Source organism: Pseudocercospora fijiensis (genome assembly GCF_000340215.1).
Source record: "Pseudocercospora fijiensis CIRAD86 unplaced genomic scaffold MYCFIscaffold_1, whole genome shotgun sequence".
Lineage (NCBI taxonomy): Eukaryota > Fungi > Ascomycota > Dothideomycetes > Mycosphaerellales > Mycosphaerellaceae > Pseudocercospora > Pseudocercospora fijiensis.
Window position 1 is genome coordinate 1,292,869 of NW_006921532.1, and position 22,391 is coordinate 1,315,259.

A 22,391-nucleotide genomic window follows, 5' to 3' on the forward strand; every position below is an offset into this window, starting at 1 on the left:
ATTTAATAGAGAACTAGGAAGAGAAGGAGGAAGGCAGGCTAGTTAGCCTAACGCTAAGCGCTAAGCCCTACCTAAGGCACTAAGACCCTAGCTTTACTCGGCCTAATTATATACTAGTTACGTATAGCCCCTTTAGCCCTAATATATATAAACTATAAGCGGGTAACGCCTAATTAGCTCTTCGTAAACTACTATAATTAATATAGCAAGTATAATTACTAATACTAGGGCTAGCCGAGGTTATATTAGTAATAGCTAGATTTACCCTAAAATATCTATTAGTAGTTATTATAACCGTAACGCTATCGAAATGCTTATACTAAACTACGAATACTATATTCTAACTAGATATTAGGTAGCGAATACAATACGTATATAATCTTATAAAAAAGAATATAGGGTTATAATACTAGGGGTAGATTAAGAAGGATAGGATCTTTACTCGAGCTATCTATATTAGACGTTTCTCTAGATAAGACTCTTTCGACTGCTTTAGTTAATTATAAATCTTAAAGCTTAATACGTTATTAGCTAGAAACTCTAGTTAAGGACTTAAGACTATAGTCCTTTCTCTTTATTAAGGCAAAAGCTTAAGATAGATAGTAACAGAACCCTAAACTATCGGATTAATCGAAAGCAGTTCCCTAAAAGCTAAAGCCTTAGTTATCGAGTCGATATCCGGACTAGGCGTAATTGACTAAGCTAATAAGAACCACATCTGATTCTACTTAAGACGGGCAGCTCGCACGCACCCCTATTCCTCTTCATCCATACAGGTAACCTTCCACTTCTGAGCTCCTATAGGAGCACACTCCACACTCCAGTGATAAGGAATAATGGTCCGGGAACTCACCTGAACCATGGAAGGCGTAATCGGAACGGCAGTCTCATTCTTCCCCACAACCTTTTTCTTGGGTCGGTTCTTGTGTTCATGGATGCCGTGACCGTCTCTTCTGCGGCTCGAGCCTGATGATCAGGCTCATCGATGTGCTTTATCTTCCTAGTTTCATCTGTTTCACCCGTCCTGCTATTTTTCTTCTTTTTGACATCCTTTAAGTCAGCCTCTTCTTCCCCATTATCCATACCAGCCACCTTAGCTTTGGACAGTCTAGATCTCGTTGACTTCTTTGTGCTTCCGCTCCCGCCTGCTGACTTGCTGATATTCGTACCGTTCGCCGTGGTTGTGTACAGCACTCTTCCCATTTCCAGCACACTGTGGAAACGTGCATAGCTTCATAAAACCTGAGAGCCAGCAATATTTGAGCTGCGAGTGGGTCAGGTTATTGATCTGGTAGAGATGGTCAGCGGTCGATCACGCAAATGCCAATTTGACAGAATGGAGCTTGCCTCGATCTTTCTCATTACATCCAAAAAAAATCGTCCTATATGCTAAAAGTGCGTAATTGCCGATACTCATCAACTGCTATGGAAGACTCTTTGCTCACTTACCTACTGCAGGTAACCGTCATTGACGCTACGAAGACAGGTGACTATGTAGGCCTATTGGGGCCAGTCCAGTCAACACATGGCATCACGGAGATCAAGAAATCATTGATAAAGATCTTATGAGCCCTTGCGCTTTGGTGTCAAGGCTGTAGTCTTCTGCTGTGCCGCAGAAGATCACTGGTCTGCTTTGTCATCCATACTAGGCCATGCAATTGCCAGTATGAGAGGTCAGCTGTACTCAGCCGGAATTGTTCATTGTCAATGCTCCAACGGCTTGCGCTCGTAGTCGTGGCTATGCAGCATGACGCAACGCCTGAGTTCGGAGGATGTTCATGAGATTGGATTTGACTACCAAAACAGTTGCGGTTGCCAGGTCACTCCCCTGGGCTGTAAGGGCAGCTTCGATCGCATTTCAGAGGTGAATCGTCGGAAAGATAGTCATCGGCTCGGCTGATGGCTAACCAAACCATGAACAATGTCAGAAGCATGCACCCGAATGAACACAGCGCAAGAAACCTTGGGGTGCATCACGTTCTTTCCTGGTCAGCATCGTCGAGAACGACATCTCGAGAGAGCGGTGAATGAATTGTCTCGGGACAGTCTCTGAATGATTCCCCCTTTAGGTACGTCTCGCCGACAGTAAGAACACGACACCGGAACGCTTCGGAGCCCTGGTATATCATATCGGAAAGAACAGGGCCGAAGTGTGCATAGAGGCAAGTCATTCCGGGAGGTATGCGGCGTATGCCAACCAGGGTGTACTGGAGAGGTCAGTGGTTGGCCTGAAGCTCGCCGTAGAAGCTCTCCACCATATTACTTGCATACCATTGCCAGCACTAAATTCGGCTTCGCAACAAGCGATGATCGGACCGTAGTCGGCCAGCTTGCTGCATGTCGCGCATAGCATTCCTGATGTTTCGGCCTCATTCGTCAAGTCTGCAATTGCTGGCATTGCAGAAGCTGGGGTAGCTCCAAGCTGAGACTGCGATAAAGCGTGGAGTGATGATAGAGGATTGAATGCTTGTCTGCTCTGATACCATGCGATCGCGATTGCCTCGAGCTCCTAGAAGAGTGAGATTGCGATAAGTAAATTCGTTGTTGAATGCTGAACGACACGACCCATATTTTCTTGAGACCAGAGCGGGACTTCCAGGATACAGGAGCGGTTGCTGCTGTCGTCAGCGTCCCAAACATCGGTACCTCTATCGTACGTGGTGGAGCACTTGAGCTGTTGACAATTTAGAGTGCTCAACCAGCGGCTGGCAGCTCAGCGTATCGAGACAGGGCCGAGCCGACAAGGAGATGCGTGGGGGAAGGAACATGTATTGCATATTGATGATGAGTGGGCCATGATTATTATCTTCGTCAGTTCGTGGCACCTTGGAATGTTCGCTTGAAGAGGCAGGATCGATGTTACAGAGAGAAAGTCACAAAGAGGAGACTTGTCCTTCACATGCAAAGCACGCCATGTGTATGTTGCTTCGCAGTGCTTGGCGTGACGGCTGTCAAGAGGCAGCCACCATGCAGGAGCTCCGTATATCCGTTCGTCATAGCAAGAATCAAATGAGGTTCGCATTGTTACACGACAGTAAGTTGTTCGAGCGCCGAACGGTCAACTGCCGAAGAATCATTCTCGCTGGTCCACTCCAGGTGAAGATTCTCTTCGACACGTTAGCAGTGTCAATAGCCTCGAAGAAATCTGGCGACATGGTCACTGAAAGATTCCCAACCTCTACTTTCCGCCACACTAGCCTCATGTTGAAGACCAGAGGAATATAGCGGTGGTGGGTCTAATTTGCCGAAATCGTATGGAGCGAACGAAGAGTGGCGCATCAAAGCAGTTGGGTGTCGTGCATTAATGCGAAGCAAGCCATCATGTCTAGCGATATGTATGCATTGCGTTGGAGAAAGAAGTGGGCCGTCGTACGCTGTGGAGACTCCGGATCCAACGCTGGTGGTGCAGCTTATTATGAATAATGCTAGGATCTTTGATGTGAGAAGGTTTGCAGTTCTGAGTCGTGTCAGTGAGGTTGAAGTTTGAGCAGGTACGCTCCGCTCGACGGATCTTGGCTTTTCTCTGAAACGAAACGTTGAACCCTCGAGGTGCATATAATTTCCTTTCTTGGTTGATCTACTCGCACCTCTTCCGGCCCATGGGACTGCCGTGCTCTGGCAATAATGCCGATCTACCGTGCGAGACGGCTTATCGAGGGCGACTGTATCGAGCTTCCCGTCCGTTCGTGCTGTATCGGCACGGGACGCATTGCAGGCAGGCAGCGGTCTCCTCGATCACGCATCCGAGGTTGCCGTTGCGGGTACAGTGCTGTAGGCCAAGTCTGGGCGGGGTGGGTCAGAAGGCGTGCGATGAGCGTGGCGTTGCGCGTATCAGGTAATAGAAAAGTGTGTCTTCACACTAAGAAGGGCAGCAATTTTTAGGTACCACGGCGTGGTCAACGTCGTGGCAAAGCAGAGCAGAATGTGCTGCAAGAATAGGGAGCAGTAGGAAGGACATTCTAGCAGTAGTATGTGGGTGATAGTAGTGTCGAGACGGCTTCGATCGAAAGCAGAACCGAGACATGGACGATCGAGGCCGCTGCAGGACCAGGACAGGAGTCCATACAGGAGCAGGGACCCTTTGTGTCTCGATTTGTGGGGAGCAGAATCAGTGGTATAGATAGATTGACTACTCGTACCGACGCAGCAATTCTGGCCGTGAGCGTGGAGCAGCAGCAGATGCATCGCGCACGCATCACGCACCGCAGTCGTCTACAATCAATGCACGCCGCTGGCCGCCACGTTGTGTGTACGACTGTCACTGACAGCTCTTTCTTCTCTGCTTGACCTTGTCCTTTGAGCCATCCTGGCCTGTTTCTGTCTCCCCGCAGCCGGCACACGCCACACGCCATCACCACAGAGTTCCTGCTAGCACCAGCACCAGCATTGCTTGCACAGCGCACCGCAGCCTCGAGGGACAGGGAGCATAGAGCAACTCTGCTACCCACATCGTCTCATACTCACTCCTCCTCAACATTATTATTATTGCTCTCCCACACCGCGCGCCCTCCTCTCGGCCCCCACCTCGACGACCAGCATTACCTCGACGCCGACACGTCTGCCACACACCCTATCTCTTCCGCGCACGACCACACTTCAGCATTGCCTATTGCGCAACTTCATATCTGCAGGCGCCTTGGTGAGCGGTGAAGCGTGAGACGCGGTCAGCGGCCAGGCCAGGCCAGGCCATTCCGGAGGCAGGACCTCGCTTCTCGCTGCCCATAGTTCTGCCGCGATCACTGCTGCTGCTGCTGCTGTTGCTGCTGCAGCACACGGCTAGAGCGCCCTGCACGTTCGTTTCGTGGCCTCTAACGTCGGAGTCGCACTCGCTACCTATGTGCTAAGTGTCGTCCACTTGCGCAATGACCGAAGTCCTGGGCATCCCCAGACAACCAGACGGCCAGTCGTTCTATCAAAGCTCTGCGCTCAATCCTTCCCCACCATCTTCCTCATCACTGTTCTTGGACACGCCTCCACTGTCGTCGAGCCCCAGCACACCTCATGCCGAACACCAAGAACGAACGTCGGATTCCCGCCCATTCCCACCCTCGGCCACCACGTCCTTCTCCAATTTCTCCAGCGCGACATCCGACGACTCTACTACGGCCAGCACAACATCGTCCGTAAGCAGTGATTTATCATTGGATACCGACATTACCTTTCCAAACTACGACGGCGACATTGGCGTGCCTCCATCCTCTCCCGCCTTTGGCGACGTCGACGATAATTGCAGCGAACCACATGAATCCACAACTACGGACACAACCATATCAGAATCACCCTTACCCACGCCGACCATCGTCGACGACTCTGCTGTGCGGCAAGAGCCGTCACGTCAGGTTGATTTCTTGAGTCATGAATGGAGAGAGGAAGACATATGGTCATCATGGCGAAACATTGTCTCACAAAGAAAGACCGTGTATGGAGAGCGCTCACGACTTGAGAACGCCTCATGGAGGACCTGGGCTAAAGCGAAGTTCGACCTCCGGACTGTATCTCCCGAGCAGCTAAATTGGTGAGTGTACAGCCTCAAGCTTCCAATTGCACATTACTGATCTGGAACAGGCTCAAAGAGTCCGACGTAACATGGCTTTATGGACCCTTGAAATTGGCGCCCTCGTATCCCATCTCTGAACGCAGTGGTTCACACTCGAATCACAAATCTCCAAGAGCAATTCCTTTATCAACAAGAAGCCTATACTGAAGAAACGCAGTGTATCGGAAGTGATGCTGCAGAAGTCGCTTTCTACCTCTTCATTGGTAAAGCAAGCAGCTGCTCAAGTCCAAGCTCAAGGCAGAGAAGGCAGGAGGTCGGGCCCGGAAGTCATCGACTCGAAATTGCAATCCGAAACTCCGAGCCGGGATCAAGTTGACTATTTCACAAGCTGGAACAACAGCACTGGCGGTACGCCATGCGAAACGCACGAAAAGCGACACATTCGATTTGATGACCGGGTAGAACAGTGCATCGCCGTCGATTGCAAGGATCCAGGACCGGAAGACGAGGATGAAAGCGACGATGAAGAGGTCAATGGCCAGACTTCGAGTTCAGATTCCAGCAGTGACGACGGAGTTGTGATGATGAAACGCAAGAAACGCTCAGGACCTAAGAAGTCGAAGAGTGGAAGTCGAAGTAACTCCGCGAATGGTCGAAGGATTATCGAGACGCTACCGGCTACGACTCTGAAGTATCGCACAGACAGCCCTGATGTGACTGAAGAGGCGCAACACCATACCTTTGGCCGGTCGTGGAACTCCAGTAAACTCAGTCCAAGCCCGTCGCAGGAGACTCTTCGACCAGCTCGTCACTCGAGCAACTTTTTACTGCCAGGCGATGAGGATGAAGCAGAAGAAGACGATATCGACTCAGATTCTTCGTGGACTTTCGGCGCAAGTAATAACAAATCTGCTCTCGGAACACCGAGTAGCCCAACTTCCCGAAGCAGCCGTAGCAGAAGTAGTACGCCAGGCCCGCGTGAAAGTCATTATGAGATCGAAGGCATGCGACGTACCGAGAGTGGTATGTTCATGCCCTACGATGACGATGAGGACGACATCATTGCCGCGGGACTCTTCGGCCGTGTGAGTGAGACGATCAACACGGCCAGAGACATCGCCCACGTCATTTGGTATGTATACTCAAATCATATCTGAATGCCCACGTTCTTGCTAACAAGGGAATAGGAACGTTGGCTGGCGGAAATGAAGCTGCTAAAAGTTTCGACCAACTGTACATGCTATAAAGCAACCTATCAGGTGTGCCACAGGAGTATTGACGGCCTAGCCCGATGATGAGTCCAGTCAGCTGAAATGAGCTGCATCAACTCAACACGCCATCTCCCATGCCAAAGTCGCTGCCTGCAGATCTTACTCTGTTTACCAAAAGGAGTTCCAGCAAGCATGCAAGGCCACCACGATCATGACGAAATGACCAAATGTAATCAGCCCAAGTGGGCACTGTGCACATAGATCCGGGAATATCGCGGAGTATATAATGGAGGATGGATGCTCTGGTATGAGTTTGACCCAGATGCGCCGCGCTCGGGTTCGAATTGCGTGTCGCGCATCCGTATTTATCAAACAACGATGCAAAGGCGTCTTTTGCCTTTACTCCCCGTCCTTTCTAGATGCCACTTCCTCTCTGCATTGCTGCAATCCTGCAATCCTGCTCGTAAGGTATCGTTGCAGTGACGACTCTCCGTTTTATATAAGTGCAACATGTCTTCTCATCATCGTTATCTCAATCGCCCTGTCCGTCCGTCCGTGCACCTCATCTCAATTTAAGCCTTCGCTTCGCCTCGCGTGTAGCGTTCAAGGTTCCTGCCAGCCAACCTCCTTAGAGCATGTTTCGGCATGCACGCTTCCTCTTCTCCCTCCTACTCTTCATCGTAATCTGCAAGTTATCACAAGTCCTGAGCGAGAAGGGAGATTTTCGAGTGTGAAAGAAAGAGAGAGAGAAATAGTGGGGGCATGGAGGAGCGGCACAACTTCGAGGAGCGCCCGGATGTCGAGTCGTTGGTTGCTGGACTCGTGGCTGAGAGCGAAAGCGCACGAAAGTATGCGGTTTTCAAGCTCAAAGGCCTTCTGAGCGATCCGTCCTTTTCAGATGCTTTCATACAAGCTGGCGGTCTACCTGCCTTGCGCCAGGCGGTTTTGGACACTTCGGGCAACACACAGGCCTATGCGCTGGGCAGCTTGGATGCGCTGTTGGAGCTGGACATTGGTTGGGAGTGCTGCGATGAAGAGGTTCTGGAGAAGGTAGACATGGCTACATGGAGTCTGCTTTGGACTGACGGAAGCTGACCATGGCCGTAGGCATTGTCTCTAGCTATCTCTCATCCCCTCGTCAACATCGTTCGCAATGCGCTCACTCTTTTGGTCTTGGTAATCTCGCGACCCGCGCATCCACGAGACTCGAGCGAGGGCGCTTCCGGAATCCGTACTTTGAAGCCAGCGCTGGATAACCACCCACAGTTCCTAGAGTCACTGGTGCAGCGTTTGAGTGCTTCCGACCATACTCTCTGCGCCAATGCCCTTCAGCTCGTCAACGCCTTGATGAGAGATGCGATCACAAACGGCGGCGAGAACGAATGGCCGAAATTCGTCAAAAAATTGCAAGATCTTGGTGTGATTGGTGGAGTGGGTATGCTGATGCGTGGCGACGCTGCCAACTATGCAGATAGTCCTCTCGCGATTGCCATCCTAGAGTTTCAAGGCCTGACCAAAGTCCTACTGCGGAAGTGGAGAGATGTCATGGTCAATGTTGAGCTTTCCGAGCACAAGCGAGCCTTGAAAACAATCCACTTGTTAAGCAAGCCAGAACCATATGCTCCGCCGGTGAGCGTGAATGGAGCCAAGGTCAGGAAACATCATCCAGAGAAGTGGCGAAGGCTAGGGTTCGAGACTGAATCGCCTGCCTGGGAATTCGACGAGACGGGTTATCTTGGAATGATGGACCTGGTTGAGTACACTCGACGTAACGAAGACACTTACCAGAAGATTTTGATGGAACAGTCTACGCAACCACGAGAATTCCGATGTCCTATCGCGCGCGCCAGTCTAAGCGTGACCTTGGTCCTGTACGAACATTTCGAGATCGATGATAGCACTGTCGATGGCTTGCGCGACAACGGCTTTGACCGCGATCAGAGCGTTGACAGATTGTACAAACCGCTTCTGCTCCAGTGGGGACGCCTGCATACTGCTGCCTTGAATGCTTTCATCCGGCTGTGGAAGGATGCAGGTGCCGAGCAGCAGGACATTTACAAAATCGAAGAACTGGTGCGAATCGTTGTCGAGCGGATCGTTGGCTCCGTCGGGCGGAAGACGGATGTCAGCAAAGTAGAGGAAGAACTTCGCGTGGTCAGTCTCGAGACCGCTCGGCGTTGGCAAATGGAAACCCTCAACGATGTCTACCAAGATGCCTGGGGCCCACATCTGGTTCAAGTGCGGGAACAACTCCATCACGAAAGCTTGCAATTCATGAAAGAGCAGCGGATCCGATGCATGCTCCAAGGTTCTTGGTTCCCCACGTCAGCAGTCTCTTCGCCCGAAGTCGCCTGGCGATTTGTTAGGTTAAGCCATAACCGAAGATGGCTACACTACGAAACCTATCCTGTGAAAGGCGATACCGACCCTCCCCTCACCGACCTGCACGAAAAAATCGACCTCAACCTTGTCACGTCCGTCGACAGCAATGTTTCGGCCGCCGAACAGCCTATCAGCATCAATGAAGAACATCAAAGCTCGGAAACTCACGAAACGCTAAAGATTTCTTCTTCGATGCGAGAATCTTCCTCTAACAAAATCTCGACGACTAAGATCACCATCCTGGGAACATCATCTAAACCTTCCAAGCTTGACAATGATCAAAAAGAAGAAGAGCGCGTTTTGCTTGAATTATTCCCTAAAACTTCGTATTTGGCGTCCGAATGGTTGGATGGTCTTCTCATGCTTCTCAACCAGCAACCCATTACGAAGGATACTACGAGATTGATCGAAATGATGGAGGATTGGGGGGTGAGGTTACGGATGTTGAATCTCAGGTGGGAAGATGTTGACTGGGAGGCGCTGGAGGCGAGTGTTAAGGGTGGTGGTGGTGGTGGGAAGCCTGTGCCGAGTCGGGAGGGGTTGGATGAGGAGTATTGGTATGCTTTGCCGGATGAGGTGTGAGTTAAGAGGGATGGATAGATATTGAGGTTTTCTATTGATGTGTGTGTGTGTGTGTGACTCTTTGGATTTTCCATTGTATACAGACAGCCTCTTGTCGCATCGGAGTGAAAGCACTCAAATCCCCCAATCCTGGATTTCATGGTTCGCAACGAATTGGGAATCTCAATTCTACGGGCCGCAGGTATCCACTCTCACTCCGATGCGAGAACTTATTGGAAGACGCTGTACTGCATACTGGATGTGTGTATGCCTCATGTGAGCGAGGATTCCCTAGAAGGAAAAAAACCCCCCTCCAACTTCGGATTCGTGGTTTCGAAACGACAACAAGAGGGCTCTTGGATGATGACAGTTTACGGTCCGTGGCGGACCCTTGACCATGCGCAGGCCACGCGAGCATAGTCTGTCTTGTGACGGATGGCGAAACACATTAGATAGATGCGATGTGTCGGTTTGGTATAGGCCTTCCGCATCAATAATGCGATCGCGTGGGACAAAGAAGTGTTGTTTGCAGTAGCGTGTCCCCTCATCGTCAGCGGCTAAAGCGTTCGCTGATTTGCACGCGAGCGGCAGAAGGATGGCGCGTGTACGCAGAGGCCAGGGGTATTTTTGGAACTTCGACCAAGCCTTCCTTGAGATCGCTTTACGGCAGGGTTTTGACTCTTTTTTGACAGGTATGGTGAAACTCGTTAGGAAGGAGCGGGGCGGGGCGGGGCGGGGCGGGGCGCGTGAGGTGTGTGGACGTGCCGATGGACATGGTTACACGACTTGTCGTTCACGATACGGAATACATAGGAAGCAACGGTTGATTCGTAGGGGGGAGGGGGGGGGCCGATCGAATGCGTCTCCCGTAAGGTTCTGTTCTTGGCGGGGATTATTGGGCGGTGGGCGGTGGGCGGTGGGCGGTCGCGTTGTCACTACTACTGTCGCTAGCCGGGGCCCTGCTGACTGCCTTACGCATCGATCCTTCATCCTGGCGAGAGCAGGGCCAGCAAGATCGGGGTACCTGAATCTTCCATCTATCAATCATCTCCCCGTGCAGTCTCTTCAATGCAACTTTGGTAACTTAGGCTCCGTTTGCTTCGCGCGTTGCACACCCGCATTACTATTGCGGCACGGTGGCTTGCGGCAGCCTGCATTCGACCACGGCTCACCTCTCACAACGAGCTCCCCTCGTCTGCAAGGCATATTCTATCAGCATGCGCCCTGCCGTCCACTCCCCATCTCCCGGAGCCTCTCCATGCATTTCTCCGTCACATCGAACGCCATCGACTGAGCGCACTTCCACACCTCGCTCCCGTCAGCACTCTGACACTCCGCGTTCGAACCCGACCCCAAACATGCTCATCACGCCGGAGGAGTATGCCGCGCTGCCCCCGTCAATCCAGTGAGTCCCTTTCGTCACACCATGCCATGTCTCCCTCCTGATCCACTTCATCGTGCTCTCCGTGTCACCAAACCCCTCCGTCTTCTGGACCAAGCGTGCGAGCCCTTCCACAACTGGAAAATGAAGACAATGTCGACGCTCCAGCATTGCACACGTGAGATCCACCCGACTGACTTACTTGAAACCACCGTCCTCATTACCTCCCCGCTCACATGGCAACCCCACCAGATGTCAATGTTTCTGGCTGAGTGCTAATATGGGCGTGCAGGAAGAAGTACTTCTCGTCCGTCGAGCGGCTACGCATTGCACAACAGGCCGCCGCTCAAAAACGCAACAAGCAGAGCAACAAGGACCACTCATGGCTATCGCCTAAGCCATCCTTGGATTCCGCCAGGCCAAAGACTGCCCACTCATTCCGGCCGTCATCTTCCCTGTCGCACCTTTCACCATTCAGGAAACCCAGCCACTCTCGATCGGAAGCGGACGTAGATGAAAGTCAGGCCTTGTGGTTCCTGGCCCTGCCTGATAAATTGAAGCGCTCCAATTTCACTTCAGAGGAGCTCACACTGCTCACCGAGAGCTCAGAGCGAGTACTGGGCATCTCCACCACGTCGGAAAACAGTGTGTCGAGAAGGACGACTCTCGACCGAAATGAGAGCAGGATCTCATATCATTATCCGTCATTAGTTTCTGAGGAGTTCGAGGGCTTTGAGAAGGATTGGTCCTGGGTGGATTCGGAATCGATAATGACCTCCGAACCGGCACTTCACGACGTGGACTTTCTGAAGTTGTATGCTCGACAACGACAAGGATCTGAGAGCACCACGTATAGTTCGATATCGCCAGACACCGTGGAGCCGCGACCCGAATGGCGACGCAAGTCTTTCACACGCAAACGCGCAATCTCGTTGGCTCCAATACCGCTACCGCCACCCACCCTACTACCGGCGGTGCCACCTTTACCACAGCCCAGCACCTTGCGGTCCGTGGAGCATGTGCGGTCGCCGCCTCCTCTTCCATCACCCGTCGATTCTGCTACTGAGACAAAGTACTACAAGGACGTTTCCGCCCGCTCGAAGTTGCGTGAGTATCTGGCTTCACCTGAGAAATTTGACGAAGCGCTGGAATTTGGCTTTCGTCCTCATCGCACTAAACATGCACCTTCGATGGATGAATGCGATGACGATCTCAACGAGGATCTGGAGGAGCTATCGATTGCGAACAGCAAGGATGATGAGGAGATGTCGTCGACAATGTCCCCGAAGACACCTGCCGGTTCTGAAGGTATTTTTGGCCCATATTCCTCACCCAACTCTGGTAAAGTCTTGCCACCCTCAAACAAAGTGATGGCCCGCAGCCTAACGCCGGAATTGGGGGGCCGAGAGATGACCTTGCGCATGACTCTGACAAAACCGGAACTTCGAGCACCAGAGACCGAATTGTATTCTTTCCAGCGAAGAGGGGTATCTGGCGTGGACATAGAGACCAAGGATCGTCTCGCCCTTGATGGACTGCCTGTATGTGAAGATCATTCAGGCGCAGAGGGGGCGTTTGCGGTGTGGAGGACTTCCAAGGGTGGTTTCAAGCGGGCCGGGAAGAGCTTTGGCGGGCGTTGATGATTTTTTTATCACAAGCAGTATCGGTGGTATTTGTTTGTGTTTGCATGGAGAATTGATGCATTTCATGTAAGGGGTCAGCAAGCATTGTGGGGGGCAGTAGGATATCCAGGTGGGTCCGCGGCACCATGAATCAAGATTGGTAATTTAATTGTATCAGAAGCAATGCTACGGCATTATCACCTTGCAAGACATGCTCTCACGTCATGACGAGTGATGAGGTGGCGTGTAGACCTCAGCCTGATTAGTTCGTGGCTAGCGATGTTGGTCCATCCGGGTTCTCGAAGTTACACTGCGGTACACCTGATGGACAGTATTGGACCATTATATGACGTTGGCTGGCACGGGCTTTTGTACGATGGTCGGGCGAAGAGGCTCTCGAGGCTCTTTCGATGCCCACCGTTATCCACCTAGAGTCTCAGAAATTTTCTCTAGTGGAAATTTCGAGGCATACCAATGTCAACACTCGGGTTCCATGGAGTTTGTGGCTCGTGCTTCTGCATTGCTACATGTAATTCGTGGCTGTTAGAACGCAGCAAGCAAACGGACCGGGACAATTATTGTATAATAGCAGCATGAAATTCAGAGAATTAGAGAGAAATGATATCAAACCAGTGATTGATTTTATCTCAACCCTTCTCACGCCAAGGTAACCTCCTGTTCAACAGGAACCTCGTCGTCTATGCTGAAACCAACCGCATTATGACAACACCCTCACAATCCAAGCCACGTGTAGGGTATCATCAAGTACAATCATATTTCTTATTCGCCAACGCAGGCTCCTCGGAGCTTTTCGGCAGGCAGCAAGTATTCCCCTTCGAATCGTGATACCTGTTTTTTTTTGTATGCAGTCAGCGCGCCTGACTTGAAGACTTCTATTATGGAATCTATAACCCCCCACCCCGGCTTGCGTTGATAATGATAATAATAACTTACCACGTCGGCCCATCGTAACCTTAGGCATTGCACGCCACGTTTCCGTTTGTGATCTGTTATCCTTATTAGTTAGCGTAATTGTTGTTATTGTTATTATTATCTCGGCTTCTACAGTTTAAAAAAAGAACATTACCTTGCAATAATATTCCCTACTCGCTTTATCGCACATCACCTGCTGCCTAGCTAGGCACTTTATTGTAAGTTCGCCGGTATTTTAATCGTAGCCTGCTTTTTTCGGTATAGAAGGTAGAGGAGGAGGCTGTTTTTTTGCTAAAGAAAGAAAGAAAGCTATTAGCGAAATAAACGAATAATTATACGAGTATCTAATAAGAAAACGTCTTAGGGGGTTTTTCTCTCTCTCTCTCTCTCTATAATATATACCTTTAAGCTTCTACGGATTTTGAATTGTCTACTTCTTTAAAAAATTAGGGGGCCTAGTTGTAATACTACGACTTTATACCCGTCGATCTTTATCGTAGAGGCGAGGCTTAAGAGAGCGGCGATAATAGAAATAATAGACTTTATCGTAAGTAGGAGTAAGGGAAGGCTGTAGAGAGGCAAGCGTATAGAGTCGTAGGTAGTAGGTAAGAGAGAGAGAGAGAGAGAGAGAGAGAGAGAGCCCGTATTTTATATCTATTTGTATCTCTTGTTAGAAAGGTATAGGGAAGGGAGATAGTGCATTTCTATAACAGTCCTGTCCCGACCTCTCGGCTCTTTGCTTAATAGGCTTTTTTAAATATCTAATTCGTCCTTCGCGGAGTTAGGAAGGCTTTAACAGGCCTAGACAAAAGCTTCGTCTACTAGAAACAACGTGTGCACCCTATATAGCCCTATAACTAAATCAGAATCTTATCCTAATATATTAGAATCTTAGTTTTAGCCGAGAGCGGTATAACGCGTGTTTCTATAGTAATTTGTTAGGCGCGTCGCGTTCCCCTACTCTTGCACCGAATCTGCGCCTAGGATAGACCTTACTATCGCTATCGCTATCGCTATCGTCGCTATATTATCGCTGTCGCTACTATAGCTACTCGTACGGATAATAAATAGATAGCGGACCTTCTCGCTAGCCTCGACTCGCCGCCGCTACCGCCGGCGGTAGAGGTAGATAGCTCGGTAGAGGTAGATAGCTCGGTAGAGGTAGATAGCTCGGCGGAGGTAGACAGTAATAAAGAAGGGCAGAGCGACTCGGACGATAAGATAGTGCTTATACTAGAAGAATATTAGCAAATCGAGCTACCGTAGAGCTAGTCCTTCGAGACGTATAATAAACTCGAAGAATATATATAGAACCTAAGCTAAGAGCGTAGATTTAAGCTTAATAAGACTAGCTATAAGCGCAACGACGAATACGAGGTTATCTACTACGCCTTCCGCTATACGAAGTATAGTACGCCGAAGATAACCGCCGCTACGAATATAAAGAAGGAGGCGCGAAAGATCGCTAGTAAACGGTATAGAAACGCGCATACTAAGAAGACTAGTTGTCGGTAGTCTTGTCTAGTATTCGTAGACAATCCGGAAGAAGTTAATAGTTCTTAAACCTTATACTAGAACTAGAATAACTATAACTACGCCGCCGTAGCGCTAATCTGTCTTACTAACTATAGGCGGCGCTATCGCTACTTAAAGGTTATTAAGTTTATAGTAGATTTAAGAGCGAAGGGCAGTCTTATTGTCCGCTCTATTCGCGCTTAAACAAAATAGTACTTTTATAACCTAGATAACCCTTATTTTATACCGCCGTCGCTATAGGATATATTAAATGCATAGGCGAAGGCAAAGCGAGTTAAATTAGACGGCAAAACGGTAGTCGAGAGGTCGTTATAACAACTAAAGGAATAGGGCTGCTAGTTTAAGTCTAACTTCGACTTTATAGCGGAAGAATTAGCTAAGTTTACTAGCCTTAACCCTTAACCTAAAGACAGTAGTAACGATACTTCCGAAGCTACTAAAGACGACGACTCGCGCCTCTAATAGGTGTTCTTTGCTTACCTAAAGATAATTGAGTTCTATAAGCATTGTCCGGATATATTACTTAGAGACTATACCTATAAGACGAACGACTACGATTTGCCGCTCTTCGTAATAGCTTAGCTTAACTAGTTTAACCAAGTTATACTATTAGCTATAATACTAATAAACGGACAGGCGCAAGGCAATTATACTATCGTACTAAAGTGTCTTAATAAGATGCTAGAAGAACAATACTATAAGGAACCTCGTATGTTTCTATACGATAGAGACCGAGCGCTTATTAATGCCCTTTACCGTATGTTTCTAGAGCTTCTAACTATAGTCTGCCGCTAGTATATAAGATTAGCTGTTCTTGCTAATACTAAGTATTATATTAGTACGTACGTTAATCTAACGACTAAGCGACTAGAAGCTACGGTCGAGACCGAGTTCTTTATAAAGGTGTTTAATAAGGCTGTTTCGGCTTCTATAGAAGGAGAATTTGAATACTTCCGTAGCCTTATTGTCTCGCTCTCGAAGGGTAAGCCTATTCTAGAGGTACTAGAAGAAGAAGGTCTATACTTACTTAACGTTAATAGCTAGATAATTATAGCCGATTACCTAGACCGAGAATAGTAGCTATATACTAACAAGGCCGTTAAATGCTAGGTCGATAAAACTAGGCACTTCGGTAATATAATAACGTCGCCTATCGAGTCTATATACGCTAGATTAAAGGCCTTCCTTACTACTTCGAAGAGCGATATTCTCACCTTCCTCGACCGCTTAGAAGGCTACTTTAACTATTAAATCGATAGGTATTCTTCTAAGCTTAGTAAAGAACAGAACATAGGCTATTCGAAGTACCTTAATAATAACTACTTTAATAAGGTAGTGCGCCTTGTTTCTATATACAGTCTTAAACTAGTAGAAGGTTAGCGAGACCTAGCTAAGAACGAGCTCTCAAAGATGTAGTCTAACCCCGATTTTATACCTAAACTATACTCCGGCGGCTTCCGTAGAACCTTCGGTCTACCGTACCGTTATAAGCAACGAGCGCTTCTTACTTCTAATAGACGACGAGTCCTTAAAGTCCGGTTGTTTAACAGCTACTAGTAGGTACCTAGTAGCACTATAACTGCTATAAAGCAGTTAGAAGATAGGAAACTTAACCCTCTTAAACGGAAGCAGAAGCGTAAGGTAAAGGCTATACGGAAGGCTCGTAGCATACTTAGTAGTACGAGAAGGTTAGTAACTAGACCTAAACGAGTAGACCTAGGTAACAGAGCTACGCCGCTACTAGGTTACGAGACACTAACTATTATTAACTAGCAAGAGGCTATTCGTAACGCCGAGCCTAGTCGCACTGTACCTCTAATTACTTACTTACAATCGACTTAGCGAAGGAAGAAGAGGTATATATACTAGCGGAGCTATACGAGTCGCTACGGCTATAGAAGTACTAGTAGTTGCACTTTAGCTTACTATAGTAACGACTTTCTATATACTTAGCAACCTTCGAGACCCTTATCTACGGCTCTAGTAGGTGCGGCTTCTATAGGTCTTCCTATACTAGTAGAAACACTAGTTAATTAGTCCCCCTAGCAGCTACTACCTAGTTCTATACCGCTGCTACTACCTAGTTCTATGCCGCCGCTACTACCTAGTTCTATACCGCCGCTACTACCTAGTTCTATACTTCCGCTACTACCTAGTTCTATGCTTCCGCTATTAAGCTAGTAGATACTACCGCCTAGCAACTAACAATAGTACTTTACTCTAAGCTAGTAATAGTAGTATATAGTTAACTAGCAATTCAACTATAGCTACGGAGCCCTTAGCAACCTCGTGCCTAACTATAAGCGTTACTACTCGAGCTAGAATACAGGTATATAGTACGACTACCCTCTCGCGAATAGCCGGCCTATAGGGCACGATCCTATATATGTTGTAGAGCCTCGAAATGCTAGCAGAGTACACTAATATTGTAACTAGTTGCTATTTATATAGTCTACTACTATTAAGAAGTCTGTTTCGAGGTCTGCATTTACTTATTCTACTAAAAAACCTAGTCTACCTAACCCGGAACTTACTTACCTACCGCTATAGTATTATATACTCTCGCGCACGACATTATTATAGGCGTATCGTATAGTAATCGGTCGCATTGCTTAGCATTATATAAGGAACCGGTAGTTGCCGAGATTCTAATATATTAGGATAAGATTCTAATTTAGTTATATAGCCTATATAGCGTCTCTACACTTCGGAGTAAAAGTAACTAGGGCTAGACCGCTAAATAACAAGTAACTATTCGCTAGAATCCTTGCTTCTTAGGGATTTAGTAAATACCTACTTTCACTCCGAGGTGTTTATAGGCGCTATATGCAATATTAGCCCTAGTCCGGAATACGAGAAGCTTCCTCCTAAAACGGAAGACTAGTAGGTTAAGACCGGCCTACTAGTTTATATAGTCGATTAAACGAGGCCTATTCTAGTACGGCAGTTAACTTAATCTAATCGTCGCTATTCTATTAAGTATATAGCTAATAGAACCGTAGTTGTTAGAGGTGTTCCTAGTAGTATACTCGGGAGGCTAAATTTGCTAGGCAAATTCGAGTAGGTAGTACGGCAGTATTTGCGCCTACCTGTTCTCGACTTAGTTCTTTTAACCCTAGTTATACTATAGCCCTTACTTGAAACTACGAAATAATACTCGGACAATCGATAGCGATAGTATAGAGGTATTAGAGGCTCGAGCGTAAAGGAAATAGCAGTCTATAAGTGTTATTATAGTGCCGACCGAAGAAGCTCGAAGCTTACCTTAAATCCGGAGAACTATAACAATGCTATCTAATTAACTATTTTTAGCGTACGGCAAAGCCCTACTAGATTAAACAGCCTTTTATCTATGCTCGACGCGTTCTTAGGCTATATTCGGTCCGACTAGTTCTAGCTAGGCTGTATATATAATACTATATATATTCGCCTATTGCTAACTCTATAGTTGTAAGTGCGATATCCCGTACGTAGCGGTCCTAGTATAAGAAGGGTTATATTAGCAGGTAGATAGGGTAGTAGTAAATTAGTATAGTATTCGATAAGGATCTAGGAGGAGAGGGAGGAAGGTAGGAGAGTTGGCCTAACGCTAAGCGCTAAGCCCTGCCTAAGGCATTAAGACCCTAGCTTTACTCGGCCTAGTTACATACTATTACGGTTACTCGCGACAGATCGTTAAGTGACTTCTTATTACGTACAAGCCGAGGCTTCTTTAGAGAGGCTAATACAAGCGGGAGGTAGAGACAGAATAATTAGTATAAAGGTAATTCTAATTAGTAAGTAGGTAACATAAGTTAAACGCCTCGAGCTATAAGGGCATTCCGGCGTTCCTAAATACAAAGGAGATATCTTGTCTATAGTCGTAAGCGACGTAAGCGACGCTGTCGCTCTCGACCGCTCCTATCGCTCCTAGTAAGATAGAGCGACAGCTTAGCCTACTAGTCTTAGCGTCGCTCTAAGATTATATAAGGACTCTAACTAATTAGATCCGTAATACTATCCCCCTCCTTAAGCGGAATAGTCCCTTATTCCGGGACTTTCTAATTCCAACTTCTTTGTTATACTAAAGTTATCTAAGGATTTGTCTTCTCGCTAGCGTAAGGAAAATATCGTAAATAATATCCTCGCCGACTACCTCGAAATACCGATCCGCTGCTTTTATTACGAATAGGCCGGTAAACCTTATAAAGTCGATCTTCGTTCCGGTCGCTACTCCGAGTGCGCCCTATACGGCTAGTCCTATAATATACAAGTTACTCGTATAGAGTATAAAAAAATCTAGAAGGCGCGCCTAAAGATAGCTAAAGATCTCGAAGCGGCCGAAGAGGAGGAGGACCTCCTTACGCGGAAGCTTTTCGAGTACCGCGTAAAGGTCCGTCGCTTACGTAAGTCGTTACGTATAAAGGAGGATCGGGAGATATAAGCTCTTAAGGCAGAGGAAGCCTCTATTTAATAGGCGGAGGAGCTCGAAAGAGAGCTAGGCTCTTCGCCTATAGAGCCGATAATATTCTCGTTGCCTACTAACGAGCCGTTTCCCCTAGATAGCCGATTATAGATATCGCCTTATAACTAGAGTCGTCTAGATAGGACATCCTAGCCTGTCTCTAAAATCCCTAGTAGGAGTGCCGAGAGTCTAGTATCCTAAAGGTATATATTTTTAATGTTTCCTATCTATTTTATCTTCTAGCTAGTTAGTCTAGTAGTATAATTCTTAGCTATAAAAGACATAGTTGCTAGGTATGCTATTAGAGTCCCCGCTCCTCGAGCTATACTGCCCTAGGTCGTTAAGAACTCTAAGGCGCTATAATCGATAGGGTCTAAGAGGTCGTAGGTTCAATTCCTATACTAGTTATTTCCTTTTTGTCCGGTTTTGATATTTTTTAATTATCTGCTAACAGTTCTGCAGGTTTTCTTTTAGTTCCTAAGTGTTTTCTAAATGTAGGTATCCTTTCTATTTAACAAGGTATTTCTAACCTTGCTAATCTAGGATTTCCTCGACTTCAAACTTATTTTCTTCCTTAGGTTAGAAGTGAAATGTTTCTTAATACGGTGTTTCGGCGTCTATAGGTTCTAGTATAGAGATATAGAATACTAGGTGGATTTTCGCGTCGTCCGGTAGTTTAAGTCGGTAATTAACTAGTCCTTTAGGCTTATTAATCAAAAATAGCCCGACTTTAACGTAGTCTAGTTTCTTAGTCGATCTCCGGGTTTTTAGATTCTTTATTAGGAGGTAGACCTTATCCCCCTTTTTTAGCTAAGGTGCCATTTTTCGTTTAGCATTATATAGTCCCGTAATCTTTTCCTAAGACTCGGTAATTGCCCTTTACAATTCTTTGTACACCTGCTTTAAGTCTTCTAAAGCGACTATCGCTTTATGCGCGTATAGATGCTATAAATACTATTCCCCGAATAGCTACGGATGTTTCCTAAAATTAGCGAAGAATAGTGTCTCTTTCGTAGTCTCAGATTGTTAGTTATTTAGCGCAAGTTGTGCTATAGGCAATAGCGATGCCTAATTGTTTTATGCGTAATTAACGTAGTACTGTAAGTATACCTCTAAGGCCTGATTCTTAACTTCCGTTTAGCCGTCTATCTGTAGATAGTATACCGTTAATAGCTTGTACTTAATTCTAAGTGTCGCTGTAAGCGTCTTCTAGTAGTTTAATATAAAGAGCTTGTCTCTATCCGTAATATAGGTCTTTGGAAATCCGTAGTATCGTATAAGTCTATCTAGTACGAGGTATCCGAGTTGCTCTACCGTACTTGCTTCATTAGTAGGAATAAAGTGTGCATATTTCGTAAGCCTATCGACTATAACAAGTATTATGTCGTAGCTATATCCTATAACCGGATCCTTAGACTTCGGTAGTTTCGTAATAAAGTCTATTATAACTTCGTCCTATAGTTTATCTAGTAGCGTCCTAAATTAGATATGTCTATATCTAGCGTATCTATCAGCCTTGTTACGCTAACATTGTAGATATTTCTTAATATATTCTAGAACTCGTTGTCGCATATATAGGAATCCGAAGCTTCGCTTAACTAGTTCTATTGTTTTTAAAACTCTAGGGTGTCTATTTTCTAGTCCGTCGTAGTGTTGTCGTATATACTCCGTAACTCGTTCCTTAGGTACTTAGTATTTCCTATATTCGATTAGAAACTGTTCTTCTATATCCTAAAGAACTCGTATAATGTAGTTGAATTCTTTTGTATTAGCACTAAGGCTTCCGTCTTAGTTTGCTTTTAATATCTGCTGCTACACTAGTTCGTAACCCTCTATATAGTCGCTACGGCGGCTTAGTACGTCGGCTCGTCCGTTCTCGCGTCCTAGGGTATAGCGGATTTCGAACTTATACTGTCCTAGTACTAGGCTAGTAGCTCCGACTAGCGGGCCTATCTTCGGGTTAGTACTTTAGTCGTAGTAAAGTAAGTTAGATTCTTATAATTAGAAAGAATCGTAAGACTTAGTACTCCTTCCGCGTATACTCGCTAGTATTGCAGTAATGCAACTATTGCAAGTAGCTCCTTATTATAGATATCGTAGTTCTGTTCCGCGGGTAATATCTTTCTCGAGTAATAGGCTACCGGGTGTCGTTTCCCGTTATGCTCTTATATAAGGCATGCTCCTATAGCCCTATCCGACGCGTCTGTTTCTATCTAGACCGCCTTATTCCTATCGAATAATCGTAGCGTTAGCGCAGAAACGCATTGCTTCTTTAGCTGCCTAAACGCTTCGTCTTCCTTCGTGCTCTAGTTCTATTTCTTGTCTTTCTTTATAAGCTTCGTAAGGGGTGCCGCTGTCTTAGAGTAGCCCTCGATGAATTTTCTGTTATAGTTAGCTAATCCTAGGAATGATTGTACGTCTTTAACGCATATAGGCGTTAGCTATTCCTATATTAACTTGGTTTTTTCTAGATCGATCCTGATTCCTATAGTGCTAATAATAAATCCTAGGAATTTAACTTCCTTCTTATAGAATTCGCATTTCTTAGGTGCAGTCTTAAATCCTACTTAAGTAAATCGTTTAAAGACGTCCTGCACTATTCGTATATAGTCCGCGAGAGCTCCCTTAGTATAGACTAAGATATCGTCTATATATACGATAACGTATATATCTAGAAGGTCTCGGAGGACTTCGTTTACGAGGTCTTAATATAACGCTAGGGCATTTGTAAGTCCTATAGGTATAACTAAGAATTCGTAAAGCCTATATCTTGTTCGGAATGCTGTTATCTATTCGTATCTAGCTGCTATACGTATTGCGTAAA

General features: G+C 46.9%; 6 protein-coding genes across 6 annotated transcripts; 3 read left to right on the plus strand and 3 right to left on the minus strand.

Annotated features, from left to right (window-relative positions):
• Positions 1 to 754: 754 nt before the first annotated feature.
• MYCFIDRAFT_169166 (uncharacterized protein) lies at positions 755 to 1,532 on the minus strand (the record flags this gene model as incomplete). Its single annotated transcript, XM_007922609.1, has 6 exons — positions 755 to 922; positions 946 to 1,092; positions 1,124 to 1,288; positions 1,317 to 1,357; positions 1,422 to 1,444; positions 1,492 to 1,532. The coding sequence occupies 6 exons, from the start codon at positions 1,530 to 1,532 to the stop codon at positions 755 to 757; spliced, it is 585 nt and encodes a 194-aa protein (XP_007920800.1).
• Positions 1,533 to 1,563: 31 nt separating this feature from the next.
• On the minus strand, positions 1,564 to 2,997 carry MYCFIDRAFT_205633 (uncharacterized protein; the record flags this gene model as incomplete). The annotated part of the gene is made up of 9 exons (XM_007922610.1): positions 1,564 to 1,592; positions 1,625 to 1,794; positions 1,825 to 1,903; positions 1,939 to 2,063; positions 2,096 to 2,234; positions 2,272 to 2,509; positions 2,558 to 2,712; positions 2,743 to 2,887; positions 2,911 to 2,997. 9 exons carry the CDS (start codon positions 2,995 to 2,997, stop codon positions 1,564 to 1,566), a joined length of 1,167 nt encoding a protein of 388 aa, XP_007920801.1.
• A 27-nt stretch (positions 2,998 to 3,024) lies between these two features.
• Positions 3,025 to 3,555, minus strand: MYCFIDRAFT_169168 (uncharacterized protein; the record flags this gene model as incomplete). Its single annotated transcript, XM_007922611.1, has 3 exons — positions 3,025 to 3,062; positions 3,092 to 3,160; positions 3,195 to 3,555. The coding sequence occupies 3 exons, from the start codon at positions 3,553 to 3,555 to the stop codon at positions 3,025 to 3,027; spliced, it is 468 nt and encodes a 155-aa protein (XP_007920802.1).
• Positions 3,556 to 3,624: 69 nt separating this feature from the next.
• On the plus strand, positions 3,625 to 7,119 carry MYCFIDRAFT_85630 (uncharacterized protein; the record flags this gene model as incomplete). Its single annotated transcript, XM_007922412.1, has 8 exons — positions 3,625 to 3,682; positions 4,148 to 4,249; positions 4,783 to 4,792; positions 4,846 to 5,123; positions 5,275 to 5,515; positions 5,566 to 5,619; positions 5,673 to 6,629; positions 6,685 to 7,119. 8 exons carry the CDS (start codon positions 3,625 to 3,627, stop codon positions 6,704 to 6,706), a joined length of 1,722 nt encoding a protein of 573 aa, XP_007920603.1. The 3' UTR covers positions 6,707 to 7,119.
• A 351-nt stretch (positions 7,120 to 7,470) lies between these two features.
• MYCFIDRAFT_129907 (uncharacterized protein) lies at positions 7,471 to 9,672 on the plus strand (the record flags this gene model as incomplete). Its single annotated transcript, XM_007922612.1, has 3 exons — positions 7,471 to 7,758; positions 7,816 to 9,555; positions 9,589 to 9,672. 3 exons carry the CDS (start codon positions 7,471 to 7,473, stop codon positions 9,670 to 9,672), a joined length of 2,112 nt encoding a protein of 703 aa, XP_007920803.1.
• Positions 9,673 to 11,009: 1,337 nt separating this feature from the next.
• On the plus strand, positions 11,010 to 15,238 carry MYCFIDRAFT_75170 (uncharacterized protein; the record flags this gene model as incomplete). Its single annotated transcript, XM_007922153.1, has 4 exons — positions 11,010 to 11,056; positions 11,325 to 12,340; positions 14,912 to 14,998; positions 15,219 to 15,238. 4 exons carry the CDS (start codon positions 11,010 to 11,012, stop codon positions 15,236 to 15,238), a joined length of 1,170 nt encoding a protein of 389 aa, XP_007920344.1.
• Between the last annotated feature and the right edge of the window lie 7,153 nt (positions 15,239 to 22,391).